Source organism: Sinohyriopsis cumingii, chromosome 11, assembly GCF_028554795.1.
Source record: "Sinohyriopsis cumingii isolate HCF-2022 chromosome 11, ASM2855479v2, whole genome shotgun sequence".
Classification (NCBI taxonomy): domain Eukaryota; kingdom Metazoa; phylum Mollusca; class Bivalvia; order Unionida; family Unionidae; genus Sinohyriopsis; species Sinohyriopsis cumingii.
This window is the reverse complement of record NC_142971.1, coordinates 31,753,840-31,781,496: the sequence shown is the minus strand read 5'-3', so window position 1 is coordinate 31,781,496 and position 27,657 is coordinate 31,753,840. Positions and strand designations below refer to the sequence as shown.

General features: G+C 34.6%; 1 protein-coding gene across 1 annotated transcript in view; it reads left to right on the top strand.

The window, feature by feature from the left end:
* LOC149787859 (cortactin-binding protein 2-like) overlaps positions 1 to 27,657 on the top strand; it is a 135,095-nt gene that overhangs the window by 100,771 nt on the left and 6,667 nt on the right. The window contains exons 14-22 of the mRNA XM_089974087.1: positions 4,505 to 4,581; positions 7,089 to 7,175; positions 8,235 to 8,334; positions 13,902 to 14,054; positions 17,804 to 17,876; positions 19,154 to 19,313; positions 20,714 to 20,850; positions 22,111 to 22,280; positions 25,308 to 25,446. Of these exons, the coding sequence (XP_089830213.1) occupies positions 4,505 to 4,581; positions 7,089 to 7,175; positions 8,235 to 8,334; positions 13,902 to 14,054; positions 17,804 to 17,876; positions 19,154 to 19,313; positions 20,714 to 20,850; positions 22,111 to 22,280; positions 25,308 to 25,446 (1,096 nt within the window). The remainder of the gene's footprint in view (positions 1 to 4,504; positions 4,582 to 7,088; positions 7,176 to 8,234; positions 8,335 to 13,901; positions 14,055 to 17,803; positions 17,877 to 19,153; positions 19,314 to 20,713; positions 20,851 to 22,110; positions 22,281 to 25,307; positions 25,447 to 27,657) is intronic.

The following is a 27,657-nucleotide window of genomic DNA, read 5'->3' as shown; positions in this document are numbered from 1 at the left end:
GGCAACGTTGTTGGCTGTTAAAACTTTAATATACAACCATTGGTATGGAGTGCAGAAATTCAGAGGCCCCATGAAAGGAAGCTGCAAACTCGATATAAAATGCACTGAAAATTATTTATTGTTACATAAACAAATTCTTTGTCCATATTGACAAACCATCTAAACAGTGCATTGTTATATCATAATCCGCTTATCTTGACATCTAGCATGAGTACTGTATGTTGTGAAATACAGTAAAACCTGTTATGAGAGACCGCCCCTTCTGCCAACCAAAAGCGGTCTCTCAAGACAGGTGGTCTCTCATAAGAGGTGTGTGAAAATGGACTGGTTTTCAGGGTCAATAGTTAGCATTGTTGAAAAATAAATAAATACCCATACTCACTGTACATGTATCATATCCTTTATTCATGAATCTTGTTAAATAATGCATGCATTCCTCTCAAAATATCTTTATATAATAAAGATATACATCTATCAAACAACGAAAATAAAATTTATATTTCAACATCACATTAATATGTACAAAAAATGAACAGTTAGATCTGATGTATATATCTTATTTTATACACTTATTCACTGTTTTTTTAAAAGAAATCCATTATACTTCTTTGTTGACATGTTTTACTCAGCTATTTGGTCTGAAGATGTATCTCAATTATTGCCTTTTCCTGAATCAACTTTCCACTTACTGGTATGTTTTTACTCCTTGCAACACAAAACCACTCCCATACTCGCTCGTTCAGATCTCCGTAAACTGTCCGTCGTGCCGTGGCATATTTCCTCTGTGCTTGTGCACCTTTCTGCCATTCGTTTCTAATGGACTTCTTGTCTTTGATTACATTTTGAACTTGCGTTTTACCGACGCTTAAGCTGACTGCTATTTTGCGAGTGGTCTCACCTTTTTCATTTCTTTCAATGACATTAATCCTTTCTTCCAGTGTTAAAATTTTTCTTTTTTTCAGTGGAGATTCTGCCGTTGTTATTAGTGTTGACGTTATAAAGACTATAGGTTTTGATCAGGTTTTGGGGAATTGTGGAATAAATATATATTATGTACCAATGAATGAAACCAAAAGACATAATTAACTCATCAGGAAACAATACTGTACATTTATTTAAATCAACAGCGTTATAGCTCGATAAACAAATGTTCCGACCATCTGCACCCACGTAAACAGATTGTGGCTTGGTGAAACACTAACAAAAGAAATAAAAAATAATTTTAAAAAAATCCGGAAATGATTCTCACTTACTAGTATTAAAGACAATGAGCTCATTCACCCTCCAGGCATTATGGATTAACTGGAAAGCAAACGACGTACTCAAACCAACACTGAAGCCCTTTCAAACGATTTCTCACTTGGACATAAGGACTACCGGCGTTTTGTGAGTTTTCATACAGATAAAGAAAAAATACAAACCTCTAAATTGACTGCGTATATCCATCATTACTCCCTTTGATGTTACTCTTACTTGCTATTCACATGACTTCGGCACTACAATGGCGGTTAGTGACATGTACTTTAGTCTGGGGTTTACTACAGTTTACAAATTACACCGTACGCTGGAGTTGTAAATTTCACAAAACTGGTACTGTAGCAAGACAAATTATTTTTAAATACTTTATTAGAGCAATCTTTGCTATTTTTGCCGTCTTTGTTACAAAGGATTAAATGATGGTTAGAGGTGTTTATCCCGATATATGGTTGTTCAACTATAGTGTTATTTGATGTGCACTTTGTTTGCATACTACATTTATCCCGAGCTCTAATGTTTACAAAGGATTAAGTTAAGGTCAGTGGTGTCAATCTGTTTTGATTTTTTGGCTATGCGGTCGTTCATAGCAGTGTCAAAATGCATATTTTGCCAAGAAATCGTGGTCGCTGGTCGCGTTCAGCAGGTGGTCGTTCATAACAGAGCGTTTATGTAGTAAAATCGATCCGTGCATTACGATTGTGGTCGGACATGACAGGTGGTCGCTCATAGCAGAGGTCGCTCATGACAGGTTTTACTGTATCTGCTTTTTTGTTGTTGACATTTCTGGTAACGGAGGTCAACCAGATGAGGCATTATTTCATAATCTATCTTTCATCGGATTTTTGGCCACTTGCTAGTAATTAATATATTTACAAGACTGACATTTGTATGTGGATGGTAAGTAAATTTCCTCTTTTTTCACTCAGAATTAAATCCTTCAGAACACTCACATTTTCTGTAATAATCCCTGTCATCAAACCAGAACACCTGCATATCTATTGTCCATTGACCCTTTGTTAATTTTCAGACTCATGCATGGAAGGCAGCATCACGCTGCTACCACAAATGTAAAAAAAAAAAAAATTCATCTTACTTTTTGGTTTGTTCAGTATGCATGGAGGGACAGTAACTAGAATAGTCCAAATGACAGCCAATTCCTTTTTAAAAATGTACCAAGATAAAATGGTTTGCTGAAATTTCAAAGGAAACAGATTACCTGTGAAGCACCGATTGTTACGAAAACGTACTCAGCAAATGGAGAAAAAAATCAGTCTCAATCATGCAATACAACTATTTGATGCTGCCACTGCAATAAGAATGGGCATTTGTTTGATTCTCCAAAGCTGTCCTTTAGCGGTGACTTCAATAACACATGCAACCTTCATCAAAGAAAGCCGACTACAATCTTTCAATAAAAACAAAGAACTTTTTAATCAAAGGAAGTCAGTACCAAATTTAAATAAAAGTGATGGAATCAGATGGATTTTTGCATTTTTCACTGTGACTGGAACACATTAACTGTGCCGTAAAGTTTTCTTTTTGTGGGGAAAAAGTTTATGCTTACAAACGCTATCGGCTTAAAACGCAAATTAACTTTTACCAACATGGGACATACTGAAAAGTAAATGTGCTTCATCATGCATTACATGATTGTGCTATATTTTCCCACTGAATTCAGACCAATATGACCTGTGACAAAATTATTGAATATTTTAAAGCTGTGTGTGTGCATATTTTCGATGGAATCACTTGTATTGTGGATTCATTGTATATGATGAGGTTCGCGGGTGAGTACATGGTGTTGATACTATTCACGCTATACATTAGACATGTATATATAAACAGTATTTATGTATATGTACCAGTTCGTGGTTCTCTAAATAAAGTAAACTATTACATGCCTTCTCTGTTTTCACTACAGCTGTATTTTTCATTTAATATGCATCAATTTAAGATGGTAACTGTGCCAATGAATCATGTATTTTACTGCCCGCATTTATTAACTACACCCCCTTCCCGCAATTTTTTTGGGGTTACATGCATAATTTTCTTCAGCTAACTGACCTGGTTGCTTTTAATACGGTTCAGTCTATAATGCAATCAGGTTATATGGCTCCCAACTACTGTGTTATAGTGGGGGTCACACTGTATATGTTTTTTGTACTGAAATTGAAAATAAGTTCAGTATAGAAGGGTATCACAGCATTTTTTAGCATATAGTTTAGTTTTCAGGCTGCTTACTAGATCATCTTACCATATTCTTTTTTTAGTGTTATTGTGATAATTCAGAATATATAGATTAATATTTCAAAAACTGTTTAAATTATCGCTCAGGATATGCCATTTATCATGCCAAAAAAAGTTATTGTTGTTTTGTGCTTAATGCCATTTCTCAATGCAAGATAGACTAGATGTGGTGGTTAGTATATTTGTCGGAGAAAGAACCCAGGAAAACCAGGTAAGAATGACGAACATGAGAAGCTACTCGCAGCTTTTTCACATACCCACATTGGACAAACCTGAGACTCAAGCCCATGCTGACTGAGGCACGATGACAGTGATCAGTAATGGTGAGCACTTGAGAACACATGGCCACCTGAGGCCCCTCCAAAAAATTGTTTTTGGATTCAGTTGAGATGATATAGAGTGATAAGCATGCCCACTTCTTACAAGAAATAATAGTTGCTCATTGGAGGGACCAACATCTTTTCTGTGCATTTCCCAGTGCTTTCAAAACATTATTTTAGCATATTGTGATCACCTTTATCTGTCCATCTATCTGTCCCTCTGGAATCATTGACAGACCAGTAAATTGGTACATGATGTAAAGTGCCACAATATACATGTTGTTTTCAGTTTGCCCACCCCCCACCCCCTGCTCTTTCCTTTGGACCCCTTGAAAAGGTTAGAAGATCAAATTGTGTAATTGCTGTTACTGTGTATTTGAATGAATATGCCCTTATGGATGTATCTAAGAAGCAAGCATACATATATTTGTTTCACTAAAATACAAACATCTGGTTGGAATCATCAATTTCAGATGATATATTATAGAAATTGTGAAGACAATGGGAATACACATTTAGAAGTAAATATTGCAGGATTGAATTTATAATTTCTTTCATTGTGATGGACACACACACACACCCCTTGGCTGCATGCATCTTAAATTTTGTGTATATTCTAACATAGCTTATGATTGGAATTTTCCGAAGAATACAGTTGAAAACTTAATTTTATTTTTCAGATGCTCCTCAGAGTTGTGATTCCATTGCCTATGATCTGCTCTTTCCAGTCACAGTGTTACAAAACTACCTCAGGCTGGTAAGATACAGTATTAAATTATAGCTCTTTCCAGTCACAGTGTTACAAAACTACCTCAGGCTGGTAGGATACAGTATTAAATTATAGCTCTTTCCAGTCACAGTGTTACAAAACTATCTCAGGCTGGTAGGATACAGTATTAAATTATAGTAGATCATTTAGTGAAAACTTCTGTACATTTTTATGATTGACAAGTTTAAAAAGTTTAATGAATCCAGATGTTACAAGAGGAAAAATGCCTCATAATACATTAGATTCATTCAACATTGTTCAGATAATTATATTTATAACACTTTATTATAAGACAGCTTGATATGATCAAATCGTCAAGAGAATTGAAAGATGGCACATTAATTAATCAGATCAGAGCTGTTTAAAAACAATTTTGTTCAGATAACTGTTATTTATTCTAGTGATTACTCCTAGCAAACTACATACAGCCATATCTGCTGGTGCAGTTACCCTATATACTTGTGTATAAATCATGTCTAACTGTAAACAACATACTCTGATCTGCCATTGCATAATGTTCAGACAGATCAGGGTCTGTGTTGTTCTATCAATCACTCCTTACAAATGCATAGACACAAATCTGCTGGTGCATTATGTGATGTCAGATCTGGGACTATTTAGCATGCAATTGGACCCAACTTTGAAGAGTGCATGCAAAGTACATTTGCTTCGATTATTTACTTAAGATAACCTTTATCATTAGATGTGTATATATCATTCAGGTATGGCATAAAAAATAGTGTGGCTTTCAAAATGCTTTTTAATGTGAGATGAGCTATGACATGTGTAAAACACGGCAAATGTTTGTAAATAAAGGAAAGGAAGGCCTTTAAGTTATGTACAGTGTGCATTCACTTTTCCAGGTGGTTGTAAGATTATGTACTTTTTAAAATATTTGATTATAATTTGAAAACTTACCAAATTAAAGAAACAGTATAGTGCATCCCACAAATAATTTTTAAAAAGTGTTTCTTGTACACACCGTATTTAACTGGTTCATGTAGCTAATCATTTTGTTTCAAGGTATATAGATAATAAACATTTGTATGCATTATTTGTATTTCTTATGTAAAGTCAGAATTAGTTTTTGTTATGGTTATAATTACTATGTAGACATAATATTTCTTCAGATGCATTACCCAATCATAATACATTTGAACACAACATTATCTTGCAGATCCACCCCCACCCCCAAACTAATTCTGCAAACATCATCTTCTTACCCAGGTGACAGTTAGACAAGAGTGATCTCCTCATTGGTGGAAGGGTTTTCATCAAACTTCCATCCATACATCAGCTATTTATGTCGGCTCTAGCTAAGAAGTACAGTCCTACACATTTATTTCAGCATCATCAGACTTGGGGTAATATTGTCAACATATACAGATATCAAGAAAAGTGCGTCTTGTTGGGTTTGAAATGAGCAAATTTTTTGTGACCCTTTAAAAGTGAAATTCATCTTTATGGGGTGACCTGTCATCAGTGAGTAGGCATCATTGGCAGCTTAAAATGTTCCTGCATCTATTGATCTGTTGACAAAGAAAGACCAACTGACATTCAAAGAGATTACATTCCTGGTTCATCCTACTTCTGAGTATATGGGAGGATACAATTTTCCACAAGCTGCCTGCAGGCATATCTACATCATGACCCAAAGTAGTATCTCTCACCAGACTTAAAACTTAAAGCTGCTTCATGTACAATGGGGATCAGATGTTTGACCTTCTCTGGGGAAAAGACTGCTCCAGCAGCCTAAGTGGTTAGAGCATCCACCTCAGATGCAGGAGGTTACAGGTTCGAACCCCAGCTGAGTCATACCAGAGACTTATAAAAATGGTACTAGCCTCTGCCTCACTTGGCACTCAGCATTAAGAGGTTAATATTAGGACTGGTTGGCCTTGTGTCAGGATAATGTGACTGGGTGGGACATGATGCCACATGTCTGTGGCATGCTGCCCCAGTGCTTGACATTACTATAAACTGCCACTCTGCGGTCATTTTAGCAATATGAATAAAATTGCTAAAGCTACATTAAAAATCCACACACATACAGCACACACTTATCTGGGGTAAGGGGACTTAATTCCCTTCATCCCTTACACATTATCTTGTATTATGATCAAGTAATGTATTTGAAAAAGAGACCAATTTTTAAATCAAAGTATGCTTTTTGATAACACATAACTGATGATAATATGGCCACACCCTCCTGGACTCTTCACAATGACATTAAAACCTGATAGAGCATGCACATTCAGTCCAGTAGTATCTGACATGTGGAATATGGATGGAATTTGTGCCAATCAAATGAAGGGGAGTTCACTCTTATCTGACTTTCACCTAGGTGAGCACATGACTTATCACTTTTGTTGCTGAGAACAAGGTTGAGAGGACTGGACTTACACAGTAATGGTTGTACTCCTGATGTATTTTGATCGGGTAAGTTTTATTGAAGAAATATATTTTACTCACAAAATTTCTTTCTTCATTTTCAGCTTGATCAGTATAAAAGTGTAATATTTTATGGTCCAAAAGGCACAAGAAAGACAGAACTTATCAAGAGATTGGCCCAGCACATTGCGGCAAGTACTTGTAGAGATTTTTTTCTTTCTTTTTTTCTTTTTGCGATCTGGTTTAATTTAAAATGCATGTATCCTACAAAGCTAAAGATGAATAAAGTCATGTATCAAAAGGGATCAAAATTTAACTTATATCTCAAGAATAAGGTGAATTAGAAGTTATATTATGTCTTGGCACATACAGCGCGAATTTCCAGTGTATATTCTCTCTGTTTATAAGTCTTGCTTGAGACATTAAGTCCATTTTACTGTACAGTTACCATGTATGATGAAAACGGCTCAATTTCCTCATATCATGGTCATCCAAGTTTTAACATGACTTTTTCAACAGAATTTTAAAAAAAACAACATTTAATCATCCATATAAGATAGACTTGAAAATTTGACATTGTAAGAAGACAATTTAATGAAATATTCTGGGAGAGTTTATTCTTGCTATTATATACTGTATCCTTACATTGGTATGTTCTTGCCCAGTACAAATTTATTATGAATAATTTTATGTCGCTGCACAGTACACATTTAGTAAGAATAAGTTTATGACTTTGCCCATCACACATTTAATATGAATAATTGTATGTACTTGCCCAGTGCATATTTAATGTGAATCATTTTATGTAGTTGCCCAGCACACATTTAGTATGAATAATTTTATGTAGTTGCCCAGTACACATTTAGTATGAATAATTTTATGTAGTTCCCCAGCACATATTTAATATGAGTAATTTTATGTTGTTGCCCAGTGGGTATTTAATATGAATAATTTTATGTTGTGGCCCAGCACATGTTTAGAATGAATAATTTTATGTAGTTGCACATCACAAATTTAATAAGAATAATTGTATGTAGTTGTCCAGTACACATTTAATATGAATAATTGTATGTCTTTGCCCAGCACACATTTAATATGAATAATTGTATGTCTTTGCCCAGCACACATTTAATATGAATAACTTTATATGGTTGCCCAGCACACATTTGATACGAATAATATTATGCAGTTGCCCAGCACACATTTTATATGAATAACTTTGTTATTGAATATACTCCATTAAATTTCAGGAGAGAGAAACAGACTTAGGAAAAGAAGTCAAAGTAATCCATGTACATTTGCATAAAGATTTCTCTCACAAGGACTTTGTCAGAATGCTGAAACAGCAAGGTAGGGAATACTTAAATATATGGTTACCAAACATGAAGCAGGTCATCACTTTAAACAACTTGTAAAAGAAATGCTGAACAGAATTTGATCAAATTTAGCAGAAGTCACTCTGGCATGTAGACCTTTCAATTTTTTTAAATTATTTGGATTCGTCTGCATATGTAACCACTGTTATGAAACATTCACAAATATTTAAACAAGTTTTTTTCCCAAACCTCCAAAAATAATATGACCAACATTGACAGGAAACATTTTGGCATGAAGACCTTTCATATTTATTCAAATAATGCTGATCCACTGTCAAATATGACAACCATTGCTAAAAACAGAACAAAATTTAACCACTTATCAGAACTGCTTGGCAGAGTATGACCAAATTTGACAAAAATTCTGGCATTGAGGACTTTAAGATCTGTACAAGTGCTGCCAATTTAAGGTCAGATATGGTCAATACCAAAAATGGAGAATCTTTTAAATGAGTTCACAGAAAGTACTAAAATTTGACCAGATTGTACAGAAAGTGTCCTGGCTTGAAAACCTTTTAGATTTGTACAAATGACACCATTCAGCTATCATATATTATTGCCATTCCTTAAAGTTGAGATACATATACACATTGTAATCTCAAATTGAGCTGTGGACAAAGTTTGACTCTGATACAAAATACCTTGACACAGGGACCTTTCATTATTGGACTAATGGTGCTGGGGTGTTATCAAGTATTTTTGAAGACACGACAAGAGAAACCTTGAAAGAAATGCTTTCATAATGTGTAGAATCAGTGACATAGGAGGAATTTATGTAAATGGCTTCCTACTGACCAGATTTCTTGGCCAGCTATGCTTGCATTTTGCTATTGAGGCAGATGTCATCTTGGTGAGCAGTCTCAGACCTGTTACTGCAGAAATTGCAACTATTTTAACATGTTGTCCTTTTATCATTCATCTTGTAAGATGACATGTTTATATCTATTTGTAATGGTCTGTCTGCCAGAGCAGTCAACTTGAAAATTTTGTTATCACTACTTCTCCTGAATGGATGGACATGAGTACATGGAGTTTTCACTTAAAGACTTCTTATGGCATCTGGATGGTTTTAGATGAAAATGAAATATGGCCACCACATCAGCCTTCTTGAAAATCTTGTTATCACTAGTCCTCCTGAATGAAAAATCATATTGTCATTGGGTTTTAACCAGAAGACATCTTATGAAATCTAGTTGGGCTAAAATATAATTTGTGCCTATCTGATGTCCAATAAGACTGCCACAGCAGCCATGTCAAAGAATGAACAAATTATCTTGTTATCAACACTCTTCCTGAGTAGAAGTCATTTAGTCACAAGATTTTCACAAGATTTCTTATGATGTCTTGTTGGTTCTAAAGGAAATGGCTCCACTCTGGCACCAATATGGATGGTCTTATCTACATGGGGTTTTTACTAAAATATTTGTTATACAGCTAGCTTGTCTTAATTGAAACGGTGTTGATCAGACATGCACTATGGCCATCACAGGGACTCTTTTGAAAATCTTGTTATCACTACTTTTGAATGAATGGTCATATCAGCATGGTGTTTCCTCTGAAAGACTAATTATGATGTCCAGTTGGTCTTGAATATAGATTTTGCATATTTAAGCTCCAATATAACCACCACAAGGCCATCTTGAATCCTTTGTTACTTCCCTTAGATTTATGGTCAGATTGAGATTGTGCTTTCAAATGGAATGATGCCAGTCTAATATCCAGTACAGCCACCATGGCAGCCATCTTGAAAATCTTGTTATTGTTCTCCTCCAAAATGGGAAGTTATATCAGCATATGGTTTTCACGAGAAGACTTTTAAAGATGTCTTCTTCGTCCTGAATTAAAATAGAGCTGCTCAGGTATCCAGTATGACCACAATGGTGATCATCTTGAAACTCTAGCTGCTACTCCTCTTAAATGGAATGGAATTTTTACATTGGTTTTTGTCTGAAGAGGTTTTTTGGTATCTAGATGGTTCTGAAGGATAATGATGCAAACTGAACCTCATTATTTTCACTATGGTGGTCATCTTGAAAATATTATCTCTACTCTGTCCTTATCAACATGGGGTTTTCACAAATAGACTTCTTATTATACCTCATTGGCCTTAAATGAAAATTGTGCTAATTGTACATTCATTATGACTGCCACAATGTCCAGCTTGAAAATTATGTTGTCACTACTCCCACTGAATTGATGGTCCTATTGACATAGGGTTTTTGCCTAAAGAGTTCTAATGATGTTTACTTAGTCCAAAATAAAAAACATGCCAATCTTGCATCCAATATTTGAATGCAACTAATTTGAATACTCTTCTTGTAAATGTTTACCTTTACGTTTTTCTAACATAACTTTTAATTGGCACTTTATGGTCTAAGTAACAGAAGGAAGCAAACCCAACAAGTTAATAAAATTCAGCAGGCAATTTATTTCACCTGAATACAGTGAAGATGTAAGAGGAACTTAAGTATTGTGTAATACATTCCAAATCATCTTAAATGTTCTATCACAAATCCAAAAGGATAGAGTGTTCTGAATGAACTCCAATAATCTTGATGTGCTTATTTACCAGTAGTCTTGAATGTGCTGATATACTAATCTTGAATGTGTTGATATAGCAGTAGTCTTGATGTATCATAATGATATAATCCAGAATGTCTGAATGAATTAATAATAATTCCAAAGTAGTGTTTTAGCCCAAAAAGTCAATGAGCACTTTGTAATTCCAATGAATAATTTTAAAAATGATTTCTCTTAAATTGTATGTAAACACATCAAAATAGTCAGATCATAGATTAGCAAAGACTGATATAAAACAGGAAGGAAGACTTTGTTTATCCAAATCCTATATGTACTAATTCACTTGACCTAAGACACAATATAATTTCCTACAGAAAAACAATAGGTTTAATAAGCAGTCCAAAGCACATAAACATCAGATAGCTTAAAACTTTATGCTAAATCACAAAGGCCAAGTACACAATAGAAATTTAATACACATAATAACATACAGATACATATTCTTAAATGTATTTTTGCAATTCTTTGAGACATAAAGCCACTGCCAAAGAAGTCAGAAGTATTCTTCACGCTCATGACATAAGATGATGAGATTGTTGGTCATAGCTAAATGAAATATTCAAGTTTTGTGTGAGATAGATAGATATTCAAGGTAGAAATCTTAATTGCAGTTTGTTGATGATGAAAAGTGATAGGATCACAGACTCATTTTCCATTCCTCTGGTATTTCCTTGAGTTCTCTAATCACTCTTGATGGATTAAATTAGTTATGTATATTAATATTTATATTTCTCTGTGAGTAGGTTAAATATTAAGATTATTATCCTAGTCTAAGTCAAGGACATTATGTTTATCATGTTCTTTAATATAATTTTAGTAACAGGCCTTCTAATTATAACTTTCACCTCTGTCTGTGTGGGTTCGAGTCCAAGGCTCGGCTAGCGTGGGTACGTGGGAAAGCCTGCCAGTAGCTTCTCGTGGGTCAGTGGTTCTTCCCTGGGTTTTCCAGGGTTCTTCCTCCACCAGTTATACTGGCCGCCATGTATAGCCTATCTTGTGCTGAAAAATGGCGTTAAACCCTAGAACAACAACAACAATAATTATAACTTAAATTGGTCTAGAAGTGAACTTTTGGCCCTCATTTCGGTTATTTTTTTGTGTCTTGGTTTTTCAATATAATAATGTTTACTGGAAAAATTATTTATTTTTGCTGTAAGATTTTGAAGCAGAATCATTTGTTGTGTTCATTATTTCACTTGGGCTGGAATTTATTTATTCAGATTATTTATTCTCTGGAATTATAAAGTGCTGAATAATACTCTTGGACAGAGACATTAATTTATTAATTTGGAATTATTGTCCAAACAAGGACTTATTGGATTATATTATTGTGATTCATCAAAAGACTGTGTTGGCACATCATTACATATAAGGCCATTAGCACATCAGTACATTCAAGACTATATAGCCCACTACAGGGACTTCAGCATTGAATTTTATTTGAAATACCACTCAAGTTTGTTCAGATCTATATTCATTAGAACATGTGTTAGAAATTTTAGGACTATTTGGGATTCAATTTAAAATTCTAATTTATTTTTACATTTTCACTTTGCATTGTATGGAAATAAAACTGTTTGTTAAATTTTAAAAAACTTGATGATTTGTGCTCTTTTCTGTTACTTAGTTTAAAACCATAGAGTCATAATAATAATGATGGGGCTGTTGTTGTCAAGACTACCTTAATGAGAAGCAAGGCATAGCAATCATTACCATTGTCATCATCAACAATTAAGGTTTTGATCACAGATTTTATATTGTTGTATATTTCCTAACCCCTTGGGTAAATTCTCATGATACTTAGCATGAAGCATTCTGAAGCTAAAACATGCATGCTTGCCCCTTTGATGTTGGGGTCAAGGTTACAGTCCTAGAAATTTTATGTAAAGGTTTTGGGTAATGTTTTTGCATTTGCATATATTTCCCATCCTTTAATCCTTTAAGTGGACTTTTTTAAGATAAGACAGTTGTGTAACGTGATTAAGAACTGTAGAGCTGATTGGTTTCTGGAAATAATAAATAAAGTCATTCTTATTATTATTAGTGTTAGTATTATTTTTATTTACTCACCTCTTTAGCCATAGGGTCAAGGTCAAAGTCATCAAACTTTTGCATTAAGCTTTTGGTTACAGTATTTAATTTATTTATATTTCCCAAACATCTTGAGGTTTTTTTCATATTCTGGATGAATCATTATGAAACTTACACAAATCTTTTTGTGACATTCTTTACTCAAACATTCAACCTTGTGGTCAAGGTAATATTTTGTACAGTACAGTAATACCTCGAACATTCACGAGGTTAGGTTCCAGAACCAGTTACGGATCAGGAGGAATCACGAATGTTTGGTACGAGTCACTGAAAATGCTAATAAATGCTTATTTCTAGGGTTTGAACCCTAAATATGACCCAAATCATGCTCCCAAAGCACTTTAATTTCATTTAAAAGTTAGCTTAATACATTACCCTTAAAAAGAGAAATAAATGGTTGATGTAAAAATAGAGTACAGTATTGCCTAATGGGTATTTGCCACACTAGCGCATTTACAGTATGGTACATGTATACTAATATTACCCCTATACTAATACATTGGCTGCCGTTTTCTTTTGCACTTACAGTAAGGTAAAACCAAGTAATGAATGGGACTGTAAACTTAATGACTGACGTTTTCTTTGTCATTGTCAGGAAGGTAAACTAGGTAAACTTCATATGTCATAGAAGTCATATAACGAAGGTACAATTCAATAAAATAAAGAAAACATGTGAGTAGAGGGTACTGATGAAAATTTCGCGAATCCGTGAATTCGTGAATCCAGAAATGCGAATGCACAAGGTATTACTGTATTGCTTTGCCCAGGCCTAATTGTCATTTCACTTAGTTTCATATTGAGCCTTCAAATGAATAGAAACTAAATGGAAGCCATCACAAATATCAACAGTTTTATTTTGATCTTTGGCAGGTTGTATGGTGCCAATCAAGTCTGACCAGGTTGGCAGTCATGTTCCCATCCTGGTTCTGTACAGTCTTGAGCAAGTCCAGATGTCAGAAGTCCTTGGTGCTCTCTTGAGTCACATAGAACACAGAGGACACCAGCATGCCTTCTCTTATCATGGTAAGTCAGACATTCTCAGGTTGGTTACAAATTAAACCTTATTTACATTAATGTTACATGTTTTCACAACATATATTAATTAAATTTGACAATTCTGATGTTTGCAATGTGTGGTCATTGAGATAAATCAAACCAGAGAACCTTGGGAAAAACTTGACTTTGCATGGACCCCTTACTGTTGCACAGGCTAGAACTGGCAATCAAGCCCAGGTCTGCAGAGTTTTAAAAAAAAAAATGTATCACACACCAATATGTTGTTGCATTATGCTCTGACGTGTTTAATGCCATTGAGATTCCAGAGAAGCCAAGAATGTTGGTAACACATTGCCATTCACAACACATGGGGGTGTGATTGTGTTTATAATAGTAGAAATAAAGCAATAGTATACCTTGAGCAAAAATAATCTTTGTAGTTTACGCAATTACTTATGACTAGATTGTGTTCTGTTGAAGGCAAGTCAGAATTACTTCTCATGCAGTTAAGAAAAAATCAGGATGAACAAATCATATGACTAGATTATGTCATTCAATTGACACATCAGTCTAACTCTATAGATATAAAATTATTGTTACAATTGTGCTTTTCATTAGATGGACTCCAGGACATTTGTGCTCCCATGCAATTTTGCAAATAAGACATAAATGCTAACCCCTTCCCACTTTGCAGTGTAGGTCAGTTGTCCTGTCATGCAGTTTTATTGAATAGACATTTATGGACATATGTCCCATGCCCAAACATAGTACCCCACTATCTTTCCAATTAATTTCACTGCTTGGACATGTGCCCCCATCTCCTTCCTTAAAATCCTTGAAAATCTGAAGAAGAAGAATTTTTGTCAAAAAAGAAAGTAGTATCTGAACGAATTTCAGTGCTTGTACAAGACATTAGCATTGTGTCAAATCTAGAATTAGTTGCTGGCATTAGATCTTCAGTCTTATCTGTAATTTTCTGGGCTGCTCATTTGCCCTATGATTTATTTGTTTTCTCATCACCTAATTCACTTCTCTTTCCTGACAAGGGAGGGGGCAATGTCATTCTAAGTACAATGAGGGGGAGGGGATTAGTATCCACACTGGAAATGCATGTGAGGGCAAATGACCTACCATCTGATTTATCAATGGAACAACTGTTCTTTATCAAAATTTCATGGGAAGGCAAATATCCACGAGGCAAATGTTTTTGTCATAAAAATGGAGGGCTTTCCTATCATTTTTATTTCAGATTTTCACCAAATCATAGAAATTTTGGCCACATTTATTTCAGCAGATAATAAACTCTACCATAATTTATTTTTCGTAATCTCTGTATCAGAGATCCTCCTCCCCCACCCTAGCCTACAATGACCCACTATATGGTACAAGTCCACTTTCTTCAAAATTCAAGTATTGTACGTATTTGCTTATAAGTCAAGTCCCAACTACAACCTGCACAATTGCGGATCTGCAGTCACATAAAGCACTGGAAGATTTGAGTGTATGCAGTTTGTTAAGAGTAATCAGAACAAAAAGCATAGACTCTGATCTGCCAGTGCATTATGCAACAGCTGATTAAGGTGCTTGTTGTAGCAGTTGAACTCGATTTATAAGCTAGTAAAAATGGTAGATATACACTTTATTAAGCAGAGGTCAAAGCTGTATTCACATCTGCCCAGTTGCTAGCTTAATACAGTAATACCTTGAAGTAAATTGCAATCCAGTATGTGTTAACTTCTTTATCAATATTTTTTTATTTACCAAAGTTGGTGAAAACTTGACCTTTAGATCCTATGATAAAGTTTTTTTCTAATAGTAATCTTACATTTACAGTGTTTTACATTGTGATTAAATATAAGATGGGTTCACTAAAAAGGGAGTCTATTGTTCATTCTTAATTACTATAGTCTCCTTTTTCATTTTAGGATCTATTGTTGTTTGAGCATTTTACTGTGTCCTTACTTTCCACATGCAAGATCATACTTTAGCCAGAAGAGCTTACAGGATGATCTCCAAATGTGTGATTTGGATTTTTAATGTAGCTTAAACTATTTTAGTGTTATCGCTATGATGTCTGTAGTATGGCTGTTTATAGTGATGTCTAGCAATGGGGCATCATGCCACAGACATGTAACATCATGTCCCACCCAGTCACATTATCCTGACACAAGGCCAACCAGTCCTAGCTCTAACTTCTTAATGCTGAGCACCAAGCAAGGCAGCTGCTTGTACCATTTTGTATAACTTGGCTGGGGTTTGAACCCACAACCTCTCACATTTGAGGCATATGCTCAAACCACCTAGGCCACCGGAGCAGTCAGATAGGCTAGTCTCTTGTTTATCATCTATTCATCCATTAGCACAAGCTTGTAATCACTTTGGGCCTGAATGAAAATGGTGATATGTGCAATCAAAATATGGCCATCACAGTGGCTATCTTGAAAATCTTGTTGTTGCTGATCCTATGCAAATCAGCATAGGGTTTCTACTCATGATGTCAAGTTAGTCAGTAATGAAAATTGGGCCAGTAATACCTCCAGTATGGCCACCACAGTGACCATCTTGAAATCTTGTTAATGTTACTTCTGGATGGCTGGTCGTTGCTTTTAGCACAAGACTTTGTATGATGTTTACTGGGTCCTAAATAGAAATGGTGTAAATCTGGTATCCAGTATGCCTACCATGACAGCTATCTTGAAAATCTTATTGTTACTTCTTCAAAATGGAATTTCATCAGCATGGGTTTTCACCAGAAAGATTTCTTATAATTTCATGTTGGTCCTAAATTACAATGGTCTGATCTGCTACTCCTCTCACATGGAAAGTCGTTTTGAAGCATCAGAAGATTTCATATGGCGTCTTGTTGGTTGTAAATGAAAGTGATGCAGACTGACCCTCAGTGTGGCCACTATGATAGCCATCTTGAAAATATTAGTAACTCTACTTCTCTGAATGAATGGCAATATTGCCATGGCATTTTCTCCAGTAGACAGTGGTGAAGAATGAAAATGGTGCCAGTCATACATTCAGATGTTTGCCATGATGGTCATCTTGAAAATCTTCTTGTCACTGCTCTCCCTTAATGGACGCTCACTTTCAATGATATGTAATTTGTCCTAAATAAAAATGGTGCCAATCTGACATCCTGTATCTCCACCACATAATTTAAAAATCTTGCTACTGTTGATGAAAATCATAGATGGTTTCAGCACTTGGCAGTTAAAAGCAAAAAATGGTCTAATCTCGAAGTCCTGGAAATTCTTTTCAGCAGTAGGGCATTGATCCTTTCAAAGGACTCTTATTGGCTTGGGGGGATTTCATCTCTCAATGTATTTACTAAGGATTACATGTGTTTCAATTATTAAGGCATATTGTCTGTTTAGCTCTTCTGGCACATTGAAAATGCCTGTCAGGATATATTATAAATGGATATAACTTAAATTCTAAGCCATTAGAGGAGATGATTAAAGTGGTAACCTCCCGTGATATTGTTTGCTAGCTTCAATGTAATTCTTCAAACAATTCAAAATAATAGAAAATGCTCATCAGTGGTAATTGCTTAAATATTTTTCACAAAATATTTAAGATTTTTTTTGTATGCTTTCTAATGTTTTTAATCAATTGTTTTTTAATAGATAAAGAGAAGAAAATACTTGAAACATTTATAAGTATGATTGCATGTATTTAGAGGAATAATGGTGTTTTGTTTATGGTCATGAAAAGAATCTTCCAAGTATTACCTGGACCCACCTGTATTATCCATTTATTGATTTCAGAGATGGGAGATGTATGGGAAACTTACTTCTTTTCTGAGAACTTCTACCTCTTAGCTGCAATGAATAAAACAAGGTTTGTTGTATTTGATTATATCTATTTGCCTTAGGCCTTCAGAAATTAATATGTGTCTATCCAGTTTTATGCTAAAGAAAATTTGGGTTCTGTTGAAAAAAGTGTTTTTTCACTCATTTTCCCTCCTCTTCTTACCAAAAATGAACTATTTTTGCATGACCTAATTTGATTCCTTTAAGGAAACATGATCTTATACAACTGATAGATGTTTACTCTCTGTATAATTACATTTAAATGAATCATTTGCATTTGTCTGTAACTTGCTGTAAATTTCAGCTGATTATTGGGAAACTGCAAAACTGCAATTAATGAATAATGCCTTCTTTTCTATGTCCAGAAGGTGCTTGAAAAATATTAGAAGTAGTATGCATCTATATAAGCATGATTTCTAATACTGTTACCTATGAACTAAATGAAATATGAACTGCTCACAGCATTCAGATAATTTATTTTATTCTTTTAGTTTTTCTTTTAGGACGTGTCATTTAGTATTGGTTATATAAACTTGAAAAAGAATATATTTGTGAATAATCATCTTTACCTTTTATCTATAATCTTGAATTACACTGTACTCTATGTATATGTTTACTTCAAAGGTTTTATATCCCTAAACATTCCATTTCTTCATATGTACATTTTTAGAACTTAAGTTTTAATTGGTACTGTTTAGCCAGTATTGTGCTGATGTGCTATTAAACCATATGTATATATACAGACAGACAGACACACACACATACACACACATACATACATACATACTGATAATAGTGTCAGTAATCAAATTCACACTGGAATGATAGCGTTCAGCAGAACTCATTAACAACAACAAGAACAATAATAATAATAATTTGTTGTTGTAGGGTTTAACGCCATTTTTCAGCACACGATAGGCTATACATGGCGGCCAGTATTAATGGTGGAGGAAGAACCCGGGAAAACCCCGGAAAGAACCACCGACCCACGAGAAGCTACTGGCAAGCTTTCTCACATACCCACATTGGCCGAATCCGAGACTCGAACCCACGCAGACAGAGGTGAGATGTCAGTGATCCGTAACGGAGAGCACTTTAGACCACTCGGCCACTCGGGGCCCCAATAATAATAATAATAATAATAATAACAATAAGAATAAAGACTTTATTTAGTGAGGGAATGATTTCACCAGATCCATTAGACAATCCACAGTAACATATCTGAGCTTTTATTTTGACATCAGTATAGAATATGCAGTGGATAGACTTGCTTTAGTTAAAATTTGATGATTACTTTTACCACAGGTCTACTGGTCTTGACTTGTCTATACAGCAGCGGTTTCGATGGGTACATTTCCGTATTGATATAGAACCTATGAGAAATTTTCTTGCCAGATGGTTGCTTCGACAGTTAATTCACATAAATGGAGGCTGTGTTCCTGAACCTGATAGTCAGTTATTTAAGGTAGGATATACATTTCTTAGTGGATGCTAAATTATTATTGACTAAAATGCAAGAGATGCCTACAGTTCTAATTTTGGCAGAATCATTCCTATTGTTCACCTCATATTATGCCATTACAATCACTTCTGTCATATTATTATTTTCTGGTTTAAAAATTTGTGTGTAGGTGAACCGCAACACAAATAATGGCATGTCTTGATCACTGTAATAATTACAAAATGTAATTGTAATTCTTTTGTTAAAGCATACTTAAACATTTGTATCACAAAATCACCTCAGCAAAAATATGCTACAGAAATTCTAAACAAGAGTATGCAAAGCGTCAAGATTGGACAGATAATGTGCCTTTGCAGTCTTTGTTGCAGCAGACTTAAATGTGTCACATGACAGGAAAGAGATATTGTAGGAAGAATGTCATTGGTTAATAATCACTGAGGTTTAATACATTGTTAGATCTATTTTTATCTTTAGATTTCAAGGTTTTAAAGCTGGTAGATCATGCAAATAATTCAAGCATCAGTGAACTATATAAGCCATGGTGTGGAATCAGAAAGATGCAAATCATATAATTTAATGTATGAGCGGAAACTGCAGTCTTTGGTACAAAAATATAAGATGCTGACTGATTATTATTATACCTTTGCTGTCATGCATTCCCAGATAAAATAATATGCCCCCCTACCAGAAGCCAAGTATAGAATCAAAACAGTTAAGACATGCACTCTGTCATTTTCAGTGAACAATATGGACTCCCCCAAATTGTTGTAACAAGCACCTTGTCATAAAAGTGTTCCGTATGGACTCCAAATTGTTGTAATAAGCACCTTGTCATAAAAGTGTTCCTCATGGACTCCAAATTGTTGTAACAAGCACCTCGTCATAAAAGTGTTCCACATGGACTCCAAATTGTTGTGATAATTATCCTGTCATAATAAATGATTTATGTACCCCAAATTGTTGTGACAAGGACATTGTTGTAATAAATGATTTGTATGGACTTCAACTCTTATGGAAATCACCCTGTCTTAATATGATTTTTATGGACCTCATATTGTTGCAACAAGCTCCCTGACAGAATAAATTGTCTTCATGGAGCCCAAATTTTTGTGACAAGCGCCCTGTCATAATAAATGAATTTCTATGGACCTTCAGTTGTTGTGACAAGTGCCCTGTCATAATAAATGATCTTTATGGATGCCAAATTGTTTTATTATGGAAAAAGACAAATGTAATTTTGATGCTAGTAAATTTGATTGCATTTTCCTTGTTATTGTATGTCTCATGTTTATTGTACAATATTTATTTAAGTATTTATGATTATAAGATTACATGTAGCAATAAATAAGTCTGTGTGTAGTGCTCTAGTACAGCTGTATACTTTATGACTATGTTTGTTGCAGGCAGTGGAATGGTTGGTATGTATATGGCAGAGACTGAATGATGGATTGACCAAACTAGGACTGCCAGATGTCGTTTTTGGTCCAGAAATTTTCCTCTCATGTCCCATGGAGGCAAAGAGATCTGTGGCTATTTTTAAGTAAGTTCTTTTAATCTGTCTCAGTATATGAGTGAGAGAGAAGATATAATTAAACCTCTTGATAGTTCTAGCAAGACCTGCATTGTATAGTTAATGTACTAGTCACTCCACAGAATAGATGAAAGAGTCCATTAGTCTGATGCATGTTTTTCTCTGTTAGGGAATTTTTATGCTGAGTTAAATTTAACAGTTCTACTTTCAACAAATAAGATTAGTACTTTGAATCTGAATGATGTGATGTTTTTTTTAAAAATTTGCCAATATGTTCACTTATGACCAAATTTACCCATATAATTGTATTACTGGAGGTTTTAGGTAATTGACCTATCGCCATAGCACACTACATTCGACTTTTTAGCATATCACATCATTTAAAATCAAAATATTTTATGTTGACACTTACCCAGTGTAATTTAGTGTATTTTTGGTGTTTACCTTACATTTTAAGGAAGAATGGTTGAAAAATATTTAAGATAAAGCAATTTGAATTTTATATGCGATGTATGGTGGTAGTTGGATAAGTGACAGAAATTAGGCCTAACACTCTGTCAAGCTGCCAGTGTACTTGTCAAATAAATGATTCTCAAACCTTTGCCAGTGACAGTATTGACTGGTCATCCATATGTATGGGCACATGCTATAGGTTGAGTGACATATGGCAATACACTAATTAAAATAATATGCAAGTATTGACCTTTGTTGTGGAGAATGACATTTTATAAACCAATTAACCGTAACCTTATATTAACCATTGTGAAGTGGTGATCAGTGTGATGGTTCATTAAACTTCATATTCACTAAATCAAAGGTCTATGACATGATTTAATACAAAATTTGGAATATCACCTTGTTTTACTATAGTGAAAATGCCATCTCAGCATGACACCATAAAATGTTATGATAGCACATTATTAAAAACAATCAAAAATCATGTGATGTGTTAGCCATTAAAAAAATACCTGTCATGGGAATCAGGTAATAATGACTGATATGTGTTTATGTCTGTGTATGTATCTATTGATTATTGGCATAATTGTTTAAATATTGTACATAATGAGGTTTCTTTTTGTGTTTCTTAGCCTAACAGTTTTGTACAATAAATTGTAAACACCAGTTGGACATTAAAGTCTTTTTGTATAGATAGGTAATAAAAATGGTTAGTTTGTTTGGTAAGTTAATTGCAGATATGGAAATGTAAGTTTGCCTATGATTTGTTTAGATTCAGATATGAGACACTTCACTGTAGTAAAATTATTTCAGTTGGCTGAAGGAACTGTGGAATGAGACAATTGCCCATGTAGTAAAGGCTGCTGTACTCAGGGGCACTGGTAGGGATCCAACAGCAGAGGGCCCAGAGAAGGTCGCTGATACTGCTCTTTATATCCTGATGCAAAGGGCAATAATTCCAGGGTGTCCCATGTCTAATGAAGGTACATAAATGAACAAACCTTGTGATTGGTTAGGTTCTGATTAAAAGTTTAATTTACGTACAAAATTTGGAACCTAATAAAAATATCTTGATATTTAGGACTGGTTTTATTTGTTACCATTATATAAATAGCGATCATTGAATGGGATTTTTAGCATTTTTATTTGATCAAACAAGATTTGTATCTTTAGTAAACAAAAAAATTACATGGAAAATAGTCTATGTTCATTGCCAAATATTGATTGTTATCAATACTTTTAAATTCTTTTATTGATTAAGGAAAAAGCTAATTCTGTAAACCTGAAAAAATAAACATTTTTAGTTGGGAAGCACATTGTCCCATCATCCATTGCCAATAAAGCAGTATGTACCATCTTAGCTTTACTGCATATTTTGTAATATAACTTTTATCAAGTTACCCAAGTGATCCTGTTTACATACAAAAACCAAAATTCTCTTTTAAAATAGTAGGTTCTCTGTTGAATTGTGACAAATCTAATATCAAACATGGATTCTACAGTAGCACTTTTTAATCTTGAGGAAGTCAACAGAGCCCTATCATAAATTCATGCATTCCACATCATTTATATGAATTATGGCTTCTGTTTCATAATGTGACTGAGGAATGTTAATTTTAAGCCAAATTTAAGATGCATTTTCATATTGATAAGACAATGAAGCAGTCTGATTTCTTGCATTCCACAATATTATGTATGTGAGTTAAGGCACCTGATTGGCCATACTTCTGACTTTAGGTTCTGCAGGATTACTTAAGCAAGGATTGTTGGATTTCAACTAAATTTGGCATACAGCTTTATAATGATGTGACCATGAATGTCCAACATTCTGTAATCTCATTTAGAAGAGTTAATGCCCTTAATTGCCAATCCTCCTAACTTTGATTTATGTGGCATCATGTACTTAATAATGTTGAATTTGAACCAAATTCGTAATGTAGCATAATTTTCAGCTTTCCATGTCATCATTTGGAGGTGCAATGAACCCAGAATATCTATTTTCTCATTATTGCAGATTCTCAGGACTATTTCTTTCTTAAAGTCCCACTAAGCAAATTTTGGTGGTCAGGGACCTGTGCAGTGCAGCCATTGCTGTTAAAAATTGGCTTTATTTTCTTTAATACAATCATGAAGTAATAACACTGAATGTGAAACTAGTATTGCAATTAATACAGTGTTTATTCCTTTAAGGAAGAGAATTTGACAAGATTTATTACTTTCAAACATGGGTTTTCACAGTATATCAATTCTTGCAATTTCTGTCAAGCCTGTGTCTTGCATTTTGTTTTTGTTGTTAGGTTTTTGCATGTGGGCACATAATAGAGCAGTTTGTAAGTGAGCAACTACATTCGTTGGAGCCCTTGTTATTCCTTGCAGAATAAGTGTAAACCATGGGCAGTTATTACAGTAAAACCTGCTGTGAGTGACCACCTGTCATTTACAACCACAGTTATAATGCCAGATTGATATTTATCACATAAACACACTGTCATGAGTGACCACCTGCTGAACACAACCAGCACCCATGATGTCTTTGCAAAGTATGCATTTTGACACTGCTGTGAATGACTGCATCACAAAAACAGAGATAAATACTGACCTTTATTTAATCATTTGTAACAATGACCAGTTAGACTGTTCTAAACAAAATTTCAAAAAATAGACTGGCTACTGATTTATGAAACTGTATAGGTCATGCCTGAAGTGTCATATGCTATAGATTGTTAACCAGCATAATGTATATGCAGATTGTTCCAATGATATGACTGTATTGTGAGAATGGAGATAAACACCATTGACTGTTTTTAAATAATGTGTAACCAGGACCGCTTGAAAAAGTAAAGACTGTTCTCATAAGAGAAAAATTCAAGGCTGGCTTCCAGTTTTAAATATGACAGGTCAAGCATTTAGTGTCATGTTATGGACTGTAAACCAGGCTAAAGTACATGTCACAAACTGCCATTGTAGTGTTGAAGTTAAGGTAAATTATTTGTATTTTGTAGTTAATTGATAATGCCATGGTGTGAATGAGGTCTTTGTCTATTAAACCAGCCAATGAGAATCGTTTCCCAGATTTGATTGTTATTGTTAAAGGGATGTCTTGTTTGTTGCTTTTTTTATATTACAGTAATTACATCCCACACACCAAGCCATTGTCTATTCAAACTGGTGCAGCCATCGCTTATAGAATTGATACATATCTTCTATTGCTATATCTGTTGCATGCAATATTTTAAAAAGAACTATGAGTAAAGAATAGAATGTGTGGAGTGATTGTGGTTAAACAGTGCTAAAATTTGACTATGAAAGCTGCCCTTTTTGTACAATCCTTTTTATGAGAGACCACCTGTCTTGAGAGACTGTGGGGGGGGGGCAGAAGTGACAGTTGCACAAGACAGGATTTACTGTATTGTCTATTTCTGTTTACCTACAGTGACTTGCTAAAATCACCAGTTTTTACATGAATTTCCACCTCAACTGTCATCTGCTAAAGCTTATATTTCTAACTGAAATTAACATGAAATTAATTTAATGGCTTTGATTAATGGAGCTGTCTTGTTGTCAAGGTCTGTAGTTATCATTTTTAATTTGTTAAAGTATTTTTTGTTAAAAAACTGGTATAACTATCAGACGATGCTGAAATGGACTACAGTATTAGTATTGTCAAAGTGAGCCACTGCACTTCTGTACTTTGGATAGAAGCTTATATGCAAAGGTATCATAATACATGTTAGATATGCAAATTGAGATATAGTGTTTTAAAAGTTGTATGGGGATGAGCATGCACCATAGAATGTACAGATTATTATTGTTTGAAACACAGATTTACATTTGTAATCTTATAGCATCAATTACTGTTTGCATTCTCATCACAAAATATTTTTTTATATATTGAACATTTTATATCTTGTAAATAAGGAAAGAAAGAAATGAAATTTTAGATTTAAAGTACAGACAAGAGTATTGTTTGCAGAAATGTTGTGATGACCTTATTTTGTTCTGTCCCACAGAGAGGGACAATTTCATGTCCGATTTGGCTGGAGGTAATGAGCTAGCATTACCAATAAAGACAGATAAATCCAGACCAGGAATGGTGGTGCCGACTCCTCGTAAGGCACAGAATAGCAATACCAACCCATGGAAACACAGGTATCATTTCTATTTCTGTAAGGAAATCTCTTGTATTAATGTGGTGGGGTAGTGAAAGCTTGGCTTGCCAAATATTCGTCTGAGAAAACAAAACTAAATAGGTAAGTGATGATAATAGAATATTGGCTCTGGGGTGTTGTTCAGTGGCATATTTCTTCCTCTTAATCTTAATAGTATTTGGAAAATATTCCTATCCATCATTTTATCGAGTAGAGTTGTTTAAGTGTCAGTCTTTTGTTCCATTGAGTCGTATCTCTATCTTGTGGTATATAATCTGTGTTAAATTATCTGTTAATAGGTAAAACCCAGGGATCTTAACTTTCTTCAAGCCTTTAAGCCAGATTCTTTGCCATTATTGCTGCAAGAAAAATGAAATTATAAGAGTAAAGATATAGAATAATTAGAGGGGCCATGAGTGGCAGAGAGGTCTAAAGTGTTCGCTGTTACAGATCATTGCCATCTCACCTCTGTCTGCATGGGTTCAAGTCTCTAGCTCAGCCAATGTGGGTATGTGAGAAAGCTTGCCAGTAGCTTCTTGTGGGTCAGTAGTTCTTACCGGGGTTTTCCCGGATTCTTCCTCTGCCATTTATACTAGCCACCATGTATAGCCTATCTTGTGCTGAAAAATGGCATTAAACCTTACAACAACAATAGACTAATTAGAATTGCATCTTTATATTTCAAGTAAGTCCTTGTGACCCATCTAATTCATAAACTTGAAATGTTTTTGAATATTCTTTATAGATGGTGTTTCCTTAGAGAACATAAAACTTATGCATATGTCCTTAACTGTCCAGTAGTTCAGACATCTTTATCAAATTAGTATAAGTATTTTCATTGTAGGGTCTTGATGATGCAGCAGGAACACACTTACTTTGTCTCTTTGTGGTCCAAGATTCAATACTTAGTTCCAGCAGATTTGTTAGTATGCAAATTAGTGGTGTCCTCAGGGTTTATCTGTTTCCTCCACTTTAGAGAAATGTTTACACAATTATCTGTTCTTGAGATCTGAATATGTAACTTCAAAAATCTACTGTAAGACAGAATTCATTTCCCCATAACAACAGTCATCTATATTTGTCTATTAGAATTACAGGTGTTCCAACAGACATTACCATTGGCCAGTATCATATGTCACATTATATCATGTGTGAAATACTAAATCCGTTATTACCTTCTCTCAGACCTGTTCTACCATAGTGATGTCTCTTGGGTCATACTGCATATGCCTTTGGGTCAAGTCCTATTGGAGAACAGTTCTGAAGGAGAAGGCAATAATGGATAACTAGGACATGAGAATTTCTCATATAATTCAACTCGCCCATTCCTCTCTACTTGATGTGTGTTATTGATCTTTAGATGGGTCCTCTGTTGAACATGGTTTTGCAAAAATTTCTGAAAGGGAACCAAAAGGTTGATAATACACACAAACCATCTGGAGGCATAATGTATGGGTTAGTTCACTGATTTGAATTGTTCAAAGTTTAAACATACATTGCATGACAAATGGTTCTATAAAACTGTTGAGTGTTTGACACAGTAATTGACTTTCCTAGAGTCAGTTTATAGTAGGGATGGATGGGTATCTGGCCTAGCCATCCAGACCCAGCCAGGTTTGCACTACCTAGTTAAAACTGATTAAAAAAACAAGCAGAGCTCTAGATAAATGGCATATTTTGCTTGATCTTTTTTAAAAAAACATAATTTTTATTAGTGCATTATAATCATGCAGATTGTTTTAATTTTAAGAATTAATTCAGTGTAGTCAGTATTTTGCAATTCAGTGTATTTTGTGATCTTCTATTCCTGATATTCATAAGAATATGGTGGTGATCATTGTTGAGTCATCTTTAATTTAGAAGAAAATATATTTTCTCTCCATGGTTTAATGTGTAACTGCACTAATTGTATCAATCAGCTGTTAGTGCATCATATGGTAGTCCCAAAGAAAATCACATAGTTTTTGGAAGATTGCTTAGTGGTGATGGTGATGTTGTTGTTGTTCCAGGGTTTAACTCCATTTTTCAGCAAAGATAGGCTATACATGGCGGCCGGTATAACTGGTGGTGGAAGAACCCTGGAAAACCCAGGGAAGAACCACCAACCCATGAGAAGCTACTGGCAGACTTTCCCACGTACCCATGCTAGCCGAGCCTTGGACTCAAACCCACAAAGAGTTGAGATGACAGTGATCCGGAACGGTGAGCGCTT